General features: G+C 37.5%; 1 protein-coding gene across 18 annotated transcripts in view; it reads left to right on the forward strand.

Moving 5' to 3' along the window:
- The window catches only part of Pbrm1 (polybromo 1), a 126,367-nt gene that overhangs the window by 73,793 nt on the left and 32,112 nt on the right, over positions 1–20,462 (forward strand). For all 18 annotated transcript variants that reach the window (XM_042679715.1, XM_042679724.1, XM_042679705.1 and 15 more), the window contains 4 exons: positions 4,108–4,319; positions 13,726–13,911; positions 15,838–15,995; positions 17,591–17,854. In XM_042679715.1, the coding sequence (XP_042535649.1) occupies positions 4,108–4,319; positions 13,726–13,911; positions 15,838–15,995; positions 17,591–17,854 (820 nt within the window). The remainder of the gene's footprint in view (positions 1–4,107; positions 4,320–13,725; positions 13,912–15,837; positions 15,996–17,590; positions 17,855–20,462) is intronic.

A 20,462-nucleotide genomic window follows, 5' to 3' on the forward strand; every position in this document is an offset into this window, starting at 1 on the left:
AATAGTGCTATTTCAACATAGATATATCATTAAAGTTGATAGGATAGGATCCTAAATCCTAAAGTTTTAGCAGAAGCTAAAACTTCTACTTTTTGTTTGTTTGTTTTTGTAGTACTGGGTACCAAAATCCTCTAAAGAAGAGAAGGCAGCCTCCTGAGTCTAGATTAGGGCTGAGTAGAAGGAAGACAAAACTGAAGAATTTGTGAAAGGCACTTAAAGGATAAGTGCTTGTAATTTGAAATGCAAGAAAACTTCAGTTTGTTTCTGTTCTGAAGTTAGACTCATGTAAAAAAAGCTTGTTAGCTTTTATATTTTACTTTTTTAATCTAGATTCTTCAATTTAACAGCTTACGATAGACATTAAATGTTTTAAAAGAAGTAATTGAATTTAATTTTTTAAATTTTATCTACAGTGTCTTTGCTCCATAACAGTAGCTTATTTAGCTAAATTAAGCAATTACAAGTTAGATGCCTTTTGTGAGCTCTTAGAGTCACTTAAAAGAGTATAAGAATTTAAAATTACAAGTCCTACAATTCTGGACCTTACAGGCTGTTGGGCCAAAATCTAACTCTTACTCTGGATCTTGAAGGAAAAAGAAATAGTAATATTTGCTACTGCTGAGTATCTGCTCTTTGGTAAAGCACCATGCTAAGTACTTCATGTACTTACATAGTGCCTTTCTACAGAAAAAAAAAATCATTTTCCCAGTTTACATGTGAAGAATTGTAGACATAAACAGAAATTACCCAAAGTCACATAGCTACTAAGTGGTATGACATGTGATGTTTTCCACTACAGAGCACTGGTGGTCACCAGTCATGTAACACAGCCATTAAGCCTTGAGTTCTGTGCTCTTTAAGGCTTGAAGTCTCTCTCATGTATAGGACAGTTTATGCTTAGAGAAAAATAATTCCAGATGTGAGTCAGTATCTCAAAATCTGATATTTAGGAAATGTGGTGGTTTGATGAACTCTGTAGACCAGAGAATGTGGGAGAATAGGAAGTTGGGTAGGATTGATATGAATTAAGGGGAAGTCTAAGCAGAGGCAGAGTTAGGAAATTATTATGGCACATTCCAGGGGCAATTAGGCTCTTCAGTGACTTTTTTAGGAAATGGCCCTTGTTCTTTGACAGTAGAGATAGAAGGAAATAAGGGGAACATAGGAAAATACCTTGCAATCAGAATCTTCAGGAATTCATCATTCAACAAATTTTTATTGGTTACTGCCAGTTAAGGATAAGGTTCTAGATACATGGTAATACCAATGCTTTCATGAGCTTAGATACTGATTTTAACCCTTGGTTTATTTAAATGGTCCTTAATTCTAAAGCCATTCTGCTCTCACCATCTATCTCCAGTGACATTATTATCTTGGGCCAGTTCTATAAGACTTCCAAAGAGCATTTTTCTATTTGTTTGGCAGTATTGTTTATGTTGTATAAACATGTTTAAGAATTAAGCAGATTTGCCAAGCACTGGTGGCTGACACTTGTAACCCTAGCTACTTTTAGGGTGAAATCCAGAGAACCAAAGTTTGAAGTCAGCCTAGCTAGAAAAGTCTGCCAGACTCCATCTCCAAAATAACCTGCAGAAAGCAGGGCTGGAGGTATATGGCTTAACAAGGAACCTGAGTGAGAAACCTCAGTACCACCAAAGAAAAATAAAAATTTAAAAACAAATTAGCAGGCTAGTACGGTTAAGGAATGAGTTATTTTCATTTTTCCATTGTTGAATTGATGGTCATTTGTTTTTGAGAGCTGGAAAATGATAGACTTTATTGTGTATTAATGTAAGACAAATACAGTTTTTCTAACCCAGGGTTTTGCTGAAAAGCATAGAGGAAACTATTTATCTTTGTAAATGAAGATAGTGTTATGACTGCTTGCAGTACTTAATGTGAATTACAGATAAGCAATAATTGATGGAAATGCATCTGTTTCATGACTAACAAGCCATATCTTTATCTGTTTTGCATTGCCGGTAATGAAGGTAGGCAATCCACATGTATAGGCATTCATGGATGGATTCATTTAATGAAGCAGTAGATTTCTAGTCTAATCTCTTAAGTGTGCCAATGCTTAATACCAATTATCCTTATCTACCACTGCCACCCAACAACCAGGACCTTGACACTCTGAAGGAATCTGTAGATTTTTGCTACAGTTTTTAATATATTGCCTAACCTGTTCACAGATTAGTTAGCAGAAGGAGAATCCTTATGAATTACAGGAAACTTGTGGCAGTTGTTTGTCCATCAGCATTTAGTAACAGCATAGTGCTACCTCACATGAATTGACTACTTACTGGATTTACTAATCTGCTGGCATATTCTTGGATTCATGTTCTGACTCCCTTGTTGGTGGTAGGAAGAATTCTTGGGGGACGAGGGCAAAGAAAGAATCAAGATTCTCTTACAATCTTTTTTTTTTTTTTTTTTGCTGAATATCTGCCTTGTATAGAAAAGCCAGTTGAGGAAAATTAATGTTAGTTGTTTTTCCATCTTGAGGTTTTATTCTCATACATTCAGTGAACACCTGGCCCCTTAGGTTAACAACTTCTTCATAGTACTTTGTTTGAATAACCAAAATTTAAAGAGGTTTTTTTATATTTTTTAAATTTTATTGTAAAGCTGCTGTGTATAGTTACATTAGTAAGATAATGAGTACATTTCTTGTTGAACAAAATTCTTTTATCTACATTCCATTTCATCTTTTACTTAGACAACCTGCCTTTCCATCTCTACTGTATGTGGGCTAAATGCTTACTGATCTTAAGATTTACCAGATGTTTTATGACTTGTACAAATTCATTAAAACATGAAACTGTATTTCATGGTTGAATTATGAATCTGCCTTTTGAATGCAAATGTGTGTTTCTTAAAATTTTATATTTCGACGTTACTCTAAAATGAATTTAATTTTAAGAAAACAGACTTCAGAATCTGTATTCAGGAAAATAGGTCAAGATCTGGCAGAGTAACTGAAGTGGTAAAGTGCCTTCCAAGAAAGCAGTAGTCCCTTAAGTCAAACAAAAAAAGAAGGAAAACAGATCAAAATGATGTCTTTCCTATGGTTTTATTTGTATTGCTTTCCTACAAATATTAGAATTTCTATAACTTCAGTGCATGTTTCAAACCTCTCTAGAAATACTCATTTTGTTTATTGGCAGTGTTAACTGTTTGCTGGTTCCCTTTTCTGAGAGAGGCATCTGGAGGCTTTTTTGAAGTGATGTTCCAATGATATATGTCAACCAATGGCCAACTGGCCTTTGCTTGCGACACCCTCTTTACCAGAATACTACTAATTGTTAATAAGATATCATTTCTGGTTAGGCTTCTGAATAAACTTTTAGACTTTAATATTCTTAGTAGAATTATATTCATACATTCCTCTAAATACAGTAGATTAAGGATGATAATAATAAAATACTACCTTTATTTTGCCCATTTCTTTTTTTTACAAGTGGGGAAGAAAGAAAGCTCAGAAAAGTTCTGCATATGCCACACAATTTTTTTCATCTTTCAGTGTATTGCCTCTGTTAATTCTTCAGAATTAGTTATTTCTCAGAAATTTTCAAGTCTGTAACTGTTACAGGATACACTCATAGCTTTTCAGTTTAAATATAGACAACAATAATATATAGGTCTAATTGGAGGAATGTGGACATCACCTAAATATTTTGCTAATACTTTTTATAATATTTTAGTCTGCAATTAAGAGAATGTAAAAGTTAATCCAAAGATTAGATGGTCTGGAATTTAAAGATGGTTTATTTGGTGTGGAGCCAATTCTTGATTCTTCATAAGCTACCTTCTACTACAGTCAGTTGATACATATACTTTTTATGTCAGAGAAAAAATGCTAGACCTTTCCTTTTACATGAGCTGGACAAGGAGTGAGGCTTGAGGTAAAGGAAACTAACTGGTGGGCATGGTAAAGTGTCACCTCAGATACTGTGTTCTAACAGACCTCAAGGGGATAAACTTTTTAGAAATATACAGAAAAAGCATAGCAATTAACTTAGCATTTAATAAAATTTAACATAGAATTCACCTATTTAAAATAAGCAATTTATGTATCAATGGATATTCTTAATGCTCTTATAGGACAGATTCTGAAATATATGAGGATGCAGTAGAACTTCAGCAATTTTTTATTAAAATTCGTGATGAACTCTGCAAAAATGGAGAGATCCTTCTTTCTCCAGCACTCAGCTATACCACAAAACATTTGCATAATGATGTGGAGAAAGAAAAAAAGGAAAAATTACCAAAAGAAATAGAAGAAGATAAACTAAAAAGAGAAGAAGAAAAAAGAGGTTGGTTTCTTTTCCTGTTATTATGAAGAAATATACTTTGTTCTAGCTGGAGAAGAGTCTATTATGAAGTCTTTGGTTGTTGGTATTTTATATTAGATATGAGATGGAAATGCTTTTATCATGATCATTTTGGTTGTCAGACTGAATAAGATTGAAAGTTACAGAGCAAGGCATAGTGGTTCATGCCCATAATCTCAGTAATCACAGATCTGAAGATAAAAGTTTGAAGCCAATTGGGGCAGACAAATTTGAGAGATTCTTGTCTATAATTAACCAGCCAAAAGCCAGAGTGGAGCTGTGGCTCAAGTTACAGAATATCACATCAGCAAAAAAAGCTAAGGAAAAATACCCCAACCCCAGTACAGGCATTAAAAAAAAAAAAAGATTAAAAGTTACCTGTAACACAACTGTTCTAAGGAATAGTTAGTTAATTCACAAGTATGAGAACCTAATACCTCTTCATACTGTTAGTAAATACAACTTGAGGGGCCCAGCTAGAGCTAGCGTGCATTCTCTACTTCAAGTTACTACCACATCGAATAGCATAGCTTTCATTTTAGATACTGTATGCAAAATAAGTAGATAATACTTGTTTTAACCTCATATCTTGATTTTATTCATATAAATTTAGAAACTTTACTTTGAGCCAGGCACTAGTGGCTCATACCTGTATTCCTAGCTACTCAGGAGGCTGAGATCTCAGGATTGTGGTTCAAAGCCAGCCCAGGCAGGAAAGACGGTGAGACTTTTATTCCAATTAACCACCCAAAATCCAGAAGAAGAGCTGTGACTCAAGTGTTAGAGCATTAGCCTTGAGCATAAAAGGTCAAAAACAGTGCCTAGGCCCTGAGTTCAAGCCCCAGGACTGGCACGCGTGCGCGCGCACAAACACACACACACACACAAATCTAACTTTGAGTCATTCATCAGACTTATTATTTTGATAATGAGACCTTATTGTTACAAATTGGATCATTTTGGACATTTGTATTTGAGTTTATATAAATACTTAGAAATATGTAGTTTTTACTAATGTTAAATTTGTTTTTAGCATTAAACTTCATTAGATTTTTTTCCTCTTAGGCAATAAAACAAAATTAATTTATTTGAAGCAATTTCTGATAACTGATGGTATATATCCATAATGGAAGCTGGTTAGTGAAAATAGTCATTTTCCCAGGACAGAGCTACTCTAGTTTCTATTCAGAATAATAACGGGAGATGTAGGGGAGCATTGTAGGAGATAGTTTCTACATCTTTGCCAGCTGAAAGTGGTAAATTTGGAAATAAATGGAGTAAATCTACAGCTTTGCTGACCTAAAGTACACGTTAAGGATTATACTGAAAACTAGAGAGCTATAGAAGGCATTTGAGATAAACCCTGTTTTGTATATTCCTGAGTGGCTGGGAAACCTGGTGAAGAAAACCAGGTAAAATCCAAGAGATATATGAAAAGTGGTGGTTAAGAGGTAGAATGCCTGCCTAGAAAGCACAGGACCTAAATTTAAAACCCATTACCTCTGAGGAGAGAGGGGAGGAGATTAGATAGATTTTTTTGCTACGATTTGGAATGCATCTCCTAATCTATTCATAGATTACTTAGCCAAAGGAGAAGCCTTATGGGTTTAAGGTTTGAGCCCAACCTTTTCCTTACCCCTAGCTGTAGGGGTTAGGGTTAGCTTTGGCTATCCCCTAGCTATAGCTAGTTCTAGTGCTAGTTCTAAAACCTAGTATCAAATCTCTTAGTATACCTGATAAAATAATAGCAAAGGAGAGAAGAGAGAAAACTTGTCAAGTTTAGTGAAAGATTATTAACCTATATATCCCAAAACCTCAAGTAAGATAGACACAAAGAGAACCATGTTTAGAAACAACAAAAACTGCAAGAAGAGTCTTAAAAATAACACAACTCATCACATAAAAAGTAAACAATAATAGAATTAAAGGCTTTTCATATAATGGAGGCCAGAATGATACTAAAAAAATTGAGGGGAAAAAATAATAGATTTGTATATCCAGTGAGACTGCCCTATAAAAATGAAGTTGTCTGGGTATTGGTTACTCTTGCCTGTAATCCTAGCTACTAAGGAGGCTGAGATCTGAGGATTGTGGTTAGGCAGAAAGTCCCCTAAAACTCTTACTTCCAGCTAACTAGCAAAAAGCCAAAAGTGTTGCCAGGCACTGGTGTCTCACATTTGTAATCCTAGCTACTAAGGAGGCTGAGATCTGAGGATCCCAGTTCAAAGTCATGAACCACCAGAAGACTGGAAATGGCACTGTAGCTCAAGGAGTAGAGCACTAGCCTTGAGCTGAAGAGCTGAGGGACAGTACCCAGGCCCAGATTTCAAGACCTAAGACTAACAAAAAAAAAAAAGAAAAGAAAAAGAAGAAAGAAAGAAAAAAAAAAAGCCAAAAGTTGGAGATGTTGCTCAAGAGGTAGAGGTACCAGCCTTGAGGGAAAAAAGCTCTAAATAAGCAAGAATGTGAGACCCTGAGTTTTAAGACCTAGTGCATGCACCAATAAAAAAAAAAGTTGAAGGCTGAGACAGGAAGAGTGAGTTGAAGGCCAGCTCGGCTAAGTAATACCTTAACCTCAAAAGAAAAAGAGCCAGGTTATATTTCACAGGATTGCCTGGAATCCTAGCTACTCAGGCGGCTGGAATCTGGAAGCTTGTAGTTAGAGGCCATCCCAGGCAGAAAAGCTTGCTAGATTCCATCTGTAAAATAACCAGCAAGAAGCAGGGTTGGAGAGGTGACTCAAGTGTTAACATGCCAGCAGGTGTGAGGCCTAGCTCAAGCCCCAGTACCACTATTGAAAAACAAAAAAAGCTGGGCACCAGTGGCTCATGTATACTACCTAAGAGGCTGAAATTTGAAGATTGAGGTTTGAAGCCAGTCCAGGAAGACAAATCCAAGAGACTCTTATCTCCAACTAACCAACAAAAAGCTGTAAGTGAAATGTGGCTATAGTGGTACAAAAAAGTGAACAAAAAAGCTAAGGGAGAGTGTGGGACTCTTTGAGTCCCACAGTACAGTACAGCACCCACAAAAAACACAAGTAAGTCTTAAGTAGGACAATTAAAATATATTTTTTAAAAATGGAATTCTACATTACCAGAAAGAGAATGTAATGTGGTATAGCCTCTGTGGAAGAAAATTATAGTTTCTCGGTATGCTAAGTTTCATATTCCCATAAGGTCCACTCCTGAGTATAAAGGACTTAAAGCAGAGATTTGAAAAATATTTGTGCACCCACTCTATAGTAGCCAAAGGATGTAAACAGCTTAAATGTTCATGAACAGATAACTGACTAAACAGATTGTGGTATAGTCATTGTTGAACCATAAAAACAAATGAAATACACATGCTGTCTGGATGCGCTTAAAAACATATTATGTGTTAGGCACTGATAGAAACAAATCCTGAAATCTCTAATCTCCATTTAACCAGCAAAAAAGACAATTAGGTTAGTGCCCTTTGAACAATCAAAAAAAAGTTTTTTTTAAGAATTTTTTTTTCCTTTTGTCTATGGGGCTTGAAATCGGGGCCTGGGCACTGTCCCTGAGCTTTTTCACTCTACCACTTTGAACCACAGCGCCACTTCCGGTTTTCTAATGATTAAGGAGATAAATGTCTCATGGACTTTCTTGCCCTAGCTAGTTTTGAACTGCTTTCTTCAGATTGCAGCCTCCAAAGTAGCTAGGATTACAGTGTGACCCAATGGTACCTGGCAAAAAAAAAAAAAAGTAAATTTTGTGTTACATATTTTACCATAGTTTCTTTAAATTAATAATATTCTAAAGGTCATTAGATTCTATACTTTAAATTAAAGCTGGACATAGTGAAGTCTACTTGTGATCCCAGGTATTAGGAGGCTTAGGCAAGAAGATTGGGGGTTGGAAGCTGGCCTGAGCTACATAGCAAAAGCCAAGCTAGCCTGAGCTGCAGTGACACTTTGTCTCAAAACAAAACAACAAGCTGGATGCTGCTGGTCTGTGCCTGTAATCTTAGCTATGCAGTAGATTTCAGGAGGCAGAGATCTGAGGGTCCCAGTTCTGCCAGACCAGGCAGAAAAATCTATAAGACATGTAGCTCCAGTTAGCCAGCAAAAATCCAGAAGTGAAGGTGTGGCTCAAGCGGTAGAACAAAAAAGGCTGAAAAAATTAAGCAAGAATATGAGGCCCCTGTGTTCAAGCCCCAGTATTCACACAGATACACACAAAGTGAAAGATATAATGTGTTCATTATATCTCAGTACAATTTTTAAAATAGGTCATAAAGGAAACATTCAAAAAATAAAGAATATTAATTTGAAGAAAGCACCCAAAAAGTAGGATGACAAAAACAAATAAAGATAACTAAAAGAACAGCCCAAAAAAGCAGAGAAAGAATCCTAATAACTTCAGGATGCAATTCCAATTAGGTTTTTGCCACTGTATAGTAAGAATTTTCTTTTCTCCATATCTCATACATGTGGAAATTCTCCATTTCTTTTTAGCTTTCAGCTGCCAAGTTTTTAATGTCCATTTTTCTACTAGACTGTTCTAGGCAATAGGCTTTGTCTGTTATGCTTCTCAAATTTTTCCAGTCTCTGCTTGCTTCCCAATTTCAAAGTCACTTCCACGTGTTTTAGGCATGTGCTACAACCATATCATTCTGACAACAAAACCTCACCTTAAGGATCTTCAGCTTAGAAATCCCAAATCTCACCATCTAAATCATTTGCAGTATGTGTATGGATGAGACTGTGGTCTGATCCATCCTGGTTCACCATTTCTCTCTATACTTGTAAAAACAAAATGTCCTCTACTAAATTCAATGAGACGTATAGGATAACAATTACAGATATTCCTATTTAAAAGAAAAGATGGAAGAAAGTGTTGCTAATCAAGTTTTAAATCCATTGGATAAATACCCATTGGTCTTCTAACCCCAAAACACACTTCTGTGGTTCAGCACTCTGCCCTCAGAATCGTAGTTTTCCAAGGAGGTATTTGTTTTGTATTCTGCCCCTTTCAGTCCAATTGACTATTTGTACTAGTATCAAATTCTCAGGAACCTTCTGGATCTGTTATCTGAGATTTGCCAAGTCATCTACTTGATATTTTCCACCAAAATTATGATGCTAGTATCCAAGCATTTAGAGACTTAAATTGCTGTAGCCAATTAGAGGTTATTTTGGAATGTGCTTTTTTTTTCAATTGTCTCAACAAGGCAAAATTAACTTCTGTTTAAGAGTTCATTGACAAGCTGGGCGCTGGTGGCTCATGCCTGTAATCCTAGCTACTCAGGAGGCTGAGATGTGAGGATCGAGGTTCAAAGCCAGCCCAGGCAGGAAAGACCGTGAGACTCCTATCTTCAATAAACCACTAGAAAACTGGAAGTGGCGCTGTAGCTCAAGTGGTAGAGCGCTCGCCTTGAGCTGAAGAGCTGAGGGACAGCACCCAAGCCCAGAGTTCAAGCCCCACGACCGACCAAAAAAAAAAAAAAAAAAGAGTTCATTGACAGCCAGAAATCTGGCAAGCAAGCACTCAGAGCAGGCAAGCTGCTCTTCTATTTCTCCATAACACAGCATGCCCTGCCCCTCTGCTCAGATTGGTTGAGCTCTGGTTCAGAATCTGCTTGTGATTGGCTAGTTTGATTTTGAAATAAGGTTAACAATACACAAGTAATCTCAAAATATACCTGCACCCTCTACTTTTCCTGAACAATTTCAAGTGTGTCTTAATCCCATCTTGAAAAAAAAATCAGTTTAAGACAAAACCTTAGATCCCAAAAATCCTTCCTTATCCACTTCCTGTTTTCCTTAACAAGAACCGAGCCACCAGGCCAAAACAGGAATTTTTAAGCCACACTTTGATAGAAAAGACTTTTTTTTTAAGATTCCCCCTCTTTTATTTGCTATTCTTCAAACTCTTTAAACATTAGTCATCATAGGAATTAGTCCCACAGCAACCGATTACAGCCACTGTTCAAATTACAACAAAGAGGGACATTAGAATTGAGGTCAGCACTCCCTTCCAAAGCAAGGGAGCCATTTACCGCTGAATTTTTAGTTGATGGTCCTATCTGGGGTTGTATGTATTAGGATGAAGGTTCAACCTTCACTTCTCCCCACCCCCCACCCCCAATTAGGACACATACCCCTCTTTTCCTGCTAGAATAATAATAGGAGCCACCCCAGTTTTTCTATGCCATCTTTGCTAGAGGGATTTAATTGTTCCTGGCCTTAGGTTCATCAGGAACTCCTCATTGGACCATGATGGCTTTTAAGTAAACCTGAAGGTCAGATGACTCACTGACATTGAGATCTGTTTTTGTCTGTTGTTTGTAATCATAATTACTCAGGAGGAAGAGATTGGGAGAATTGTTTTAAAGCTATCCAGGGCAAAAGAATTATGAAATCCCCATTTCAACCAGTAAGAAAAAAAGGTGGACAGGGTAAGAGTGCCTATCATTCCTCTTATACAAGAAGAGATCATAGTCTAGGCTGAGCCAAAACAAAAAGTGAGACCTTATTAGAAAAAGAGGGGATAGGGATGTGGCTCAATCTTTGAATTTAAACCCCAGTATTGGCCCTTAAGGGTCAGAAGATCCACCATGGGACCCTATCCAAATTAGTGGAATCAAAGGGTTTTATTGTACACATAAGGGAACTCACCCAAATTTGGCTAAGGTGTCTTGATCTTTATTTAGATCTACCTTCCCCCCAACATTTTTCTTTAACAGCAACTGCCTACCAGGGAGAAAATGGGAGTTCCCTGGAGCTAATCTGGCTCTGGCAGCTGCTTGAACAAGTCTTTAGTCTCTTCTTCTTCCTGCTTTCCATTGTATCTATCCCAGAGTTGAGAGGGAGGTGTTCCTACAAACCTCTGTTCCCCAGTGTCTGTGGAATCAGGGTGAGAAACCTTCTCAGATACCTTTATGATCACTAAGCTTGATACCAGACATTCAGTCTGCTCTATCAATGCCAATTTACAAATAATGAGATCCAAGTTTTGGAGAAAATAAAGATATATATATATTGGCAAGGCAAAATAAGGACTTCTTGAGGTATTATCTCAGAAAGAAGCACACTTATATGTGTGCGGGGGCGGGGGGGGGGTGACAAATAGAAAGTCCCAGGCTTTTCCTTAAGTGTGTGTGCTAAGGCATGATTACAGTGTTGGACACCCTTCCCCCTTATTTTCTGATGTGGTGGTAAGTCTCCAGAGTTATATTCCTAACTGTCCTGTATGTTCTTTCACTCCTGTGGTCAGCAGTATTAAGAGGAGTGTAGTGTTCTTCTTGAAACTATAAAGACATCCTAACTACCCTCATACAGAGAATGATGTGTGGAGGGATATAAGAGAACAAGAAAGAAAAGCGGGGCATGCAGATGTCTTTTTAAAATGTATACCTGAGCCGGGCGCTGGTGGCTCACGCCTGTAATCCTAGCTACTCAGGAGGCTGAGATCTGAGGATCGCGGTTCAAAGCCAGCCCGGGCAGGAGAGACCGTGAGACTCCTATCTCCAATAAACCACCAGAAAACCGGAAGTGGCGCTGTAGCTCAAGTGGTAGAGCGCTCGCCTTGAGCTGAAGAGCTGAGGGACAGCGCCCAGGCCCAGAGTTCAAGCCCCACGGCCGACCAAAAAAAATAAATAAATAAAATGTATACCTGAAAGCATCGTGATTAGGTCTGTCGTCAGTGGCTCACATCCTTAATCCTAGCTACTCAAGTGGCTGAGATCTTAGGATTATAGTTCAATGCTAGTCCAGGCAAGAAAGTCCATTAGACTATGATCACCAGTTAACTGGCAAAAAGCCAGAGTTGTGGCTCAAGTGGTGGAGTTCTAGCAAAAAAGCTAAGACAGTGGTCAGGCCCTGAATTCAAGTCCCAGTACCAGCACCAAAAAAAAAGTATCCTGGTTGATTATTGATTTAAAACTGCAGTTGTGGGGCTGGGAAGGTGGCTCAGTGGTAGAGCGCTTGCCTTGCATGCCTGAGGCCCTGGGTTCGATTCCCCAGCACCACATAAGCAAAAAGAAAAAAGCCGGAAGTGGCATTGTGGCTCAAGTGGTAGAGCGCTAGCCTTGAGCTGAAGAGCTGAGAGACAGCGCCCAGGCCCAGAGTTCAGGCCCCATGACCGGACCCAAAAAAAATAAGTAAATAAAACTGCAGTTGTATTTAGGTGTCTGTTCCTGTTAACAGAACTACCAAAAGGGTGGGGGGCGGACAGTTCTTGGGGGAAATATATTTATGTGTATGTGTGTACATGTGTGTGTATTATGGTTTCTTAGTACATTGTGTGATGTATATATATTCCCTTTCTGAATTATTAAAAATGACTATATGAGGCTTGAACTCAAGGCCTGTCCACTGTCCCTGAGCTTTCTTTTGCTATGGCTAGTGTTCTACAACTTGAGTGACAGAACCACTTCCAACTTTTTGTTATTGGTGGTGGTCGTGGGGGTTAAACTCGACCTGGGCGCTGTCCCTGTGTGCTTCAGCTCAAGGCAAGCTCTCTACCACTTGAACCACACTGTCACTACCAGTTTTCTAGTGGTTTTATTGGAGTTAAGAGTCTCACAGACTTCCCTGCCCAGGCTGGCTTTCAACCAAAATCCTCAGATCTCAGTCTCCAGAGTAGCTAGGACTATAGGCGTAAGCCACCGGCACCCAGCTTCACTTCCAACTTTTTGATAATTAAATTGGACATAGAGTCTCACAGACTTTCCTGTACCTGCAGGCTTCCAACTTCTATCCATAGATCTTACCCTTCTGAGTAGCCAAGATTATAGGCGTAAGCCACCTGCACCCAATTCTCTAGAATCTTTATGTATTTATTTAAATTATGGTTATGATTCAAAAAGGCAATTTTGAAGCTATATTTGGTAGCACACACCTTTTAACACCTTTACTTCTCAGCTACTTGGCTGATTTCTTGAGCCTGTGAGTTTGAGACTCTGCTGGACAACATAGCAAGACCTTTATCTCAAAACAAAAAAAAAAAGCAATTTTGGATAGAATGTATAAATCATACTGTTTTTCTTTTCTTAATTATATTTTATTTTTATTGAAAAGGTGATGAGCAGAAGGGTTACAATTACATAAGTAAGGTAATGAGTACATTTGTTTTTAATCATTGTTACCCCATCCCTCATTATCTCCCACTTATCCCTCCCTATTCCCCTTCCTCCCCCACATACTATTTTTCTCGACATACCTCTTTGGAAGTCACACAAAGAATTAAATGTAACCAGGCATGGTGGGTCCCGCCTTTAATCTTAGCAACTGGAAAGTCTGAGCAAGAAAATCAGCCTGGACTATATATCTTTAAAAGAGGGATGAAGGAATTAGGATATAATATTTGAATCTATGTCTGATTCTGTTTTATTGAGTATCTTTTTCTTTTTTTAACCCAAGAAGCTGAAAAGAGTGAAGATTCCTCTGGTGCTACAGGCCTCTCAGGCTTACATCGCACATACAGCCAAGACTGTAGCTTTAAGAACAGCATGTACCATGTTGGAGATTATGTCTATGTGGAACCTGCAGAAGCCAACCTACAACCACATATAGTCTGTATTGAGAGACTATGGGAAGATTCAGCTGGTAGGCTTATTTGATAAAATATGTCTTTTACTGTGCTTTGCTCCTTAGGGAAGAAAAAAATATTTTTAGTGTATGTGTATGTTGGTCCTGGGGCCTGAACTCAGGCACTGTCCTAAGATTTTTTTTTTTTTTCTCGAGGCTAATGCTCTGCCACTAGAGCTACAACTCCACTTCTGGCTTTTTTTTTTTTTTTTTTTTTTTTGGTAGTTAATTAGCAATAAGAGTCTCATAGTCATTCTTACCTAAGATGGTTTCAAACTGAAATCCTCAGCTCTTAGCCTCCTGAGTAGTTAAGAATACAGGCATGAACCATTAGAGCCTGGCAAGAGGAAAATTTTAACTCACATATTTTATACCTTCTAATGATAGTTCTGTTGTGACAGTGAATATAGTTCAGTGTGTCAATAAATACAATTAAGCACCCATCATGAAAAAAAGATCTGCCAAGTGTTTGTGACTCGCCTAAAATGTCCATAGGACTCTTATCTCCAATTAACCAGCAAACAGCTGGAAAAGATTCTGTGATAGAGCATCAGCCTTGATTGGAAAACAAACGAGACTGAGAGATCTTGAATTTAAGCCCCATTACAAGGCACCAAAACAAACATAAGATCTAACACTATTTGGCAGTTGTCAGAAGAACTGCAAAGTCTAAGTTTAATTGACATTCGTTTATTCAGATGATTCTTATTTAAAGCTCACTTGAGCTGGGTGCCAGTGGCTCATGCCTGTAATCCTAACTATTTAGGAGGCTGAGATTTGAGGATTGTGGTTCAAAACCAGCCAGGGCAGAAAAGTCTTTGACACTGTTATCTCTAATAAACTATAAAAAGTCAGAAGTGGAGCTGTGGCTCAAGTGGTAAAGTGCTAGCCTTGAAGCTCAAAGCAACACCCAGACTCTGGAGTTTCAAACCCCAGGACTGGCACCAATATGTACATACATACATACATACATACATACATACATACATAAATGTACACACTGTGCATTGGTCATTACTGGCTTTAAATTTGTTATTGAAAAGACTTCCTAGGAAAAATACCCTTAATGATTCATGTGCTTGAGAATCTGGCTAGCAAGTGTGATACCCCACATCATTACCTCCCCAGAAAGGAAGAGGAGGACATCACTACTACCCAAAAAAAAAGAAAAAAATGGGCATATATAGTAGCACATCTCAGTACTCAAGAGACTGAGGCAAGAGGATCCTGAGTTTAAGACCAGCCTGGGTTACATAATGAAGTCTTGTCTAGAGACAGAAATGGGCAAGAAAATGGCCTTTCATACTACTAAAGTTTGCTAAGTAACAAGTAGAAGTTAATGAAACCAGAGCAGGTGAGAGTATGATCCAGGTTTTCCAGGTTTTTTTTAGTTGCCAGTCAAGTGCTATAAATGTCCTTTATTATGTCCTAATCCTTAACTGAAGCACACACAGCAGTCTAGGTGTATGTTTATCAATATATTTTCTTTTTATGTATTATGTACCTTTTAATGTTAGGGGAAAATTAGCACTTTTAGACCCTCATGATGGATTTCATTAGTAGCAGTAGTAGTAGTAATTAGATTAAAAATAGTTGCCTAGAAAGCAGTGGCATAATGACTTGATGGAGTATTTCCTTATTTTGTAAAGAATGTATGCTGGGCGCCGGTAGTTCACGCCTGTAATCCTAGCTACTCAGGAGGCTGAGATATGAGGATCCTGGTTCAAAGCCAGCCCAGGCAGGAAAGTCCGTAAGACTCTCATCTCCAATAAACCACTAGAAAACTGGAAGTGGCGCTGTGGCTCAAGTGGTAGAGTGCTCGCCTTGAGCTGAAGAGCTGAGGGACAGTACCCAAGCCCAGAGTTCAAGCCCCACGACTGACAAAAAAACAAAAAAAGAATGTGTGATTTCTGTTAATGATTATTCTCTCTGTCTGTTTTTGAGGTGAAAAATGGTTATATGGCTGTTGGTTTTATCGACCAAATGAAACATTCCATCTGGCTACAAGAAAATTTCTAGAAAAAGAAGTATTTAAGAGTGACTATTACAATAAAGTTCCTGTTAGTAAAATTCTAGGCAAATGTGTGGTCATGTTTGTCAAGGTAAGAAAATCATTAGTTCCCAAAGTATTGATAATTTCCTTGGAATAAAATTTAAAAACACAGCCAGGCACCAGTGGCTCATACCTGTAATCCTAGCTACTAAGGAGGCTGAGATCTAAGGATCAAGGTTTAAGGCCCAGGCAGGAAAGCCTATGAGACTTACCTACAGTTAACTACCCCCTCCCCCCCCCCCCCAAAAAAAAAAACAGAAATGGAGCTGCAACTCAAGTGGTAGAGTGCTAGCCATGAGCACAAAAGCTCAGGGACAGCAACTAGGCCTTGAGTTCAAGCCCCAATACCAAAAATAAAAATAAACAATTAAAAATTCAAAAAACAGTATTTACAAAATTAGAATAGAACTCTACTTAAATAGAATTCTATTTTAACTGAGTTTTGTTGTTTTGGTTTTTGAATTGTGTCTATATAGCTATATATAAATATTTTGGAAGAAATTTACCTCAATAAGGCTTTGTAATATCATTTACTGCCTACACTGTTTAACTATACTCAATTAACTTAATTTTAATCGATTGTGGGGCCTGAACTCTGGGCCCGGGCACTGTCCCTCAGCTCTTCAGCTCAAAGCGAGCACTCTACCACTTGATCCACAGCGCCACTTCTGGCTTTTTTTTTCTGCTTATGTGGTGCTGAGGAATTGAACCCAGGGCCTCATGCATGCAAGGCAAGCGCTCTAACACTGAGCCACCTTCCCAGCCCCACTATTGGCTAATTTTTAAGATTATTTTGGTTCTTCTTGCCTTTTTTTTTTTTTTTTTTTTTTTTTGCCTGGCACCAGTCTAAGACTATGACCTTGTTTGTATCTGAGACCCCTGGAACAAGCTGCCACATGTTGCTTATTCATTGATAAGAGCACTTGCTAGCTTTTTGACTAGGTTTGCCTTAAACTGTGAGCTTCCTGATCACTACTCCCCAAGTAACTGTAATTACAGGCGTGAACCTCTGTGCCCAGTAACAATGATATTTTCTGAAAAATAATCATTATAAATTTATCAGCTTGGTATTCAAGTAATAAATTATACATTTTGAATGACTGTCTGGTATAAAGTACAGAAGGCCTACCCAGAGCTTTAAGGAACTATAATTATGTGAAATATTAATATATTTTCAAAGGGTAATTAGTAAACTAAATGAAATTTTTTCATACTTATAAATTAATGAATATATTGTTAATAAATTCTGTGGCTAAGAAAGTATCTCTGAGTCAAACATTAGTGATTCACATCTATATTCCTAGCTACTCAGCAGGCTGAGACCTGAAGATTGCAGTTCAAAGCCAGCCCAGTCAGGAAAGCCAGTAGTGGGTTGTGGATCAAGTGATAGAATGTTAGCCTTGAGCAAGAAGGAGCTCAGGGAATGTGTCCAGGCACAGAGTTCAAGCCCCAGGACCAACAAAAAAAAAAAAAAGAAAGAAAATTATCTCTAGCCATTTCCCCCTTATTTCTAGAAAGTCAGTAGTTTAACCTTTGATGGATTGGTAATTATTTGCTTTTGTCTTTTATGTTGGTCTTCAGATAAATTTACTTAAGGATTAGTTCTGTTCTTATGTTCTCTCCCGTCTCCCACCTTACTCTTAGGAATACTTTAAATTATGCCCAGAAAACTTTCGAGATGAGGATGTTTTTGTCTGTGAATCACGGTATTCTGCCAAAACCAAATCTTTTAAGAAAATTAAATTGTGGACCATGCCCATCAGCTCAGTCAGGTTTGTTCCTCGAGATGTGCCCCTTCCTGTGGTCCGAGTAGCCTCTGTATTTGCAAATGCAGATAAAGGGGATGATGAGAAGAATACAGACATCTCAGAGGATAGTCGAGTAGAAGACAATTTCAACTTGGAAAAGGTATGTGAACAATAGTCATACAGAAAATAATTTTATACTTAAAAATATAATAAAATATTCATAACTCAAACATATATTATGAATGTAATACCTTAGGCCAAATAAGATGAAACTAAAAGGATATAGAATTGAAACCTCTTTGTATAAGTACTTCAAAAGAAATATAAAACTTAAAGAAAAACTTAAAGAAAAACTAAAAAGAAAGGAAAATATGAGCAGAAAACGTTTCCAGGTACCTATAATCCCTATACTTAGGAGGCTGAGGCAGTTTGATGCCAAGTTTGAGGCAAAGTTGGGCTCCATTTCAAGACCTTGTTTCAAAAACAAATATTGTAAAAGGATAGTTGGGAGTTACCTCATTAAACTTGTCAAAGAATTAGTTCTTGGATTCGCTTTTAGTTTATGATAGGATTACTGTGTGTGCTGTCATATCTCACCCTAGCTCTCTTAATAAAAAAAAAAAAAGTGAGTGGTTAGGCTCACAAAAATGTGGAAGAAAATGTATTTTCACTAATAAATTTGAAGACATAGATTAAATGAATATTTTTAGGATATTACAAATTATCAAAATAGAATCAAGAAGAGACATAGCATGTAAGTGGACAACAACATGAAGAAATTGAAAATGTGTGCAAGAGTTAACCTAAAGGGCATTAAGCTTCCATATGTGAATGCTTTAAAACTCTTTGAGTGGCTACTATAACTACAGTGTGTTGATTTAACTGTTACAGAGCATGAGAACAAAGAAAAATTCCACATTCGCTTTATAAGCCCATTCACTTTGTAAACCCAGGACAATCTGGATTCTACAATCTGGCAAAAACTAAAAACTACTTTGTCTTATATATGAATATTAGTGTGAAAATTTCTTGGGAGAAAAAGTATTTTTGTAAATGAAATCAAACTTTTTCTTTGTGGCTTAAACTTGGCCTGTGCTTTTCACAACTTTTTTTGAGCCACACCTCTAGTTTAAGCTTACTGCTAGTTAATTAGAAATAAAGAGTCTTTCAGGTAATATCTATCTAAGCTGGCTATGAATCAGGATCCTCAAATCTCAGCCTCTTGAGTCGTTAAGATTATAGACATGAGCCAGCAAAGTACTTCTTTTAAAACAAAATGACCAAGGAAAGAGAAGTTCATTCTAAGAATGCAGTGATTGTTCAAAATGAGGAAAGTTTTTACATTTTATTTTATTAATAGTCCTGTATGCTTAAGCATGGATTGTGTCATTTAGTCTTTCTAACAATAATGTGATGGGCACACTATTACCTTCATTTTATACATGAAGAAACTAAAGCAGAAGAAGTCAGGTAACTTCCCTGATGATGTGTGTTTGTGTATTTGAGTGGCTATATTACAGGCCATACAATATGTTATCAAGTCCTACTTATTTTGAATAAAAATATAGTAAAACATTTTAATCTATCAATTGTTCTAACTAAAAAAATCTGAATAAAGTATAATAGAAGTAATAATGATTCAACTGTTCATTCTTGTTTTAATTGTACATTACACTAATGTATATACCATACAATAGGAGAAAATTCTACAGAGGTATATAGAAGGCTTTCTACTAAGTTTACAAAATTATTTGTAACTAAAAATTTTTTTAACTTTATTTATAAAATATCTTTGGAGCCAGGCATTGGTAGTTTACACCTGTAATCCTAGCTACTTAGGAAGATGAGATCTGAGGATTGTGGTTCAAAGCCAGCCTGGGCAGGAAAGTTTGTGAGACGCTTATCTCCATCCAGTAAAGTACCAAAAACCTAGAAGTGGAGCTGTGGATCAAGTGATAGAGCACTAGCCTTGAGCAAAAGAAGCTCAGGGTCAGCACCTAGGCCCTGAGTTCAAGATGGGCATATACACACAAAAATGTCTTTAGAGCCATTCATGGTTGTGCATGCCTGCCCCCTGCCAAAAAAAGAAAAAGAAAAGAAATGAAGGGATGTTTTATTCACCTATAAAGAGGAATGAAGTTCATTTGCAGGAAAATGGTAGCAGATCATTGTATTAAATGAAATCTCATTCAGAATCTATATTTGTAAAAAGGACTTGAAAGTAGAAGTCAGAGAGAATGAGGAGGTAAGAGAATATGGGGCATTGAATATATAATGAAACTTACTCTTTCGTTCAAAGTGATATAGGCTAATAATATATAAATGTATGGAATTTTAAAAGAAATGAAGGAGGTATACTTGTACGCAAGGGGAAGCACTTAGCTCTCTTCTTCTTTTTTTTTTTTTTTTTTCCTTTTTTTTTTTGTCATGGGGCCTGAACTCTGGGCCTGGGCACTGTCCCTGAGCTCTTCAGCTCAAGGCCAGTGCTCTACCACTTGAGCCACAGCATCACTTCCAGTTTTCCTGTGGTTAATTAGAGATAGGTAAGAGTCTTATGGACTTTCCTGCTTGGGCTGGTTTTGAACCATGATCCTCAGAGCTCAGCCTCCTCAGTACCTAGGATTATAGGCATGAGCCATCAGCACCCAGCTCCAACTCTCTTCTTTTTCAGAGGTTTGAATGTAGGATTTGATGCTTATTAGGCAAAGTACTTAACCCTTCAATCATGCCCAGCCTTCAAACTTTATTCTTAACATCCTTCTCTCTCC

This window comes from Dipodomys spectabilis, unplaced genomic scaffold (genome assembly GCF_019054845.1).
Source record: "Dipodomys spectabilis isolate Male_0828 unplaced genomic scaffold, ASM1905484v1 ptg000054l, whole genome shotgun sequence".
Classification (NCBI taxonomy): Eukaryota; Metazoa; Chordata; class Mammalia; order Rodentia; family Heteromyidae; genus Dipodomys; species Dipodomys spectabilis.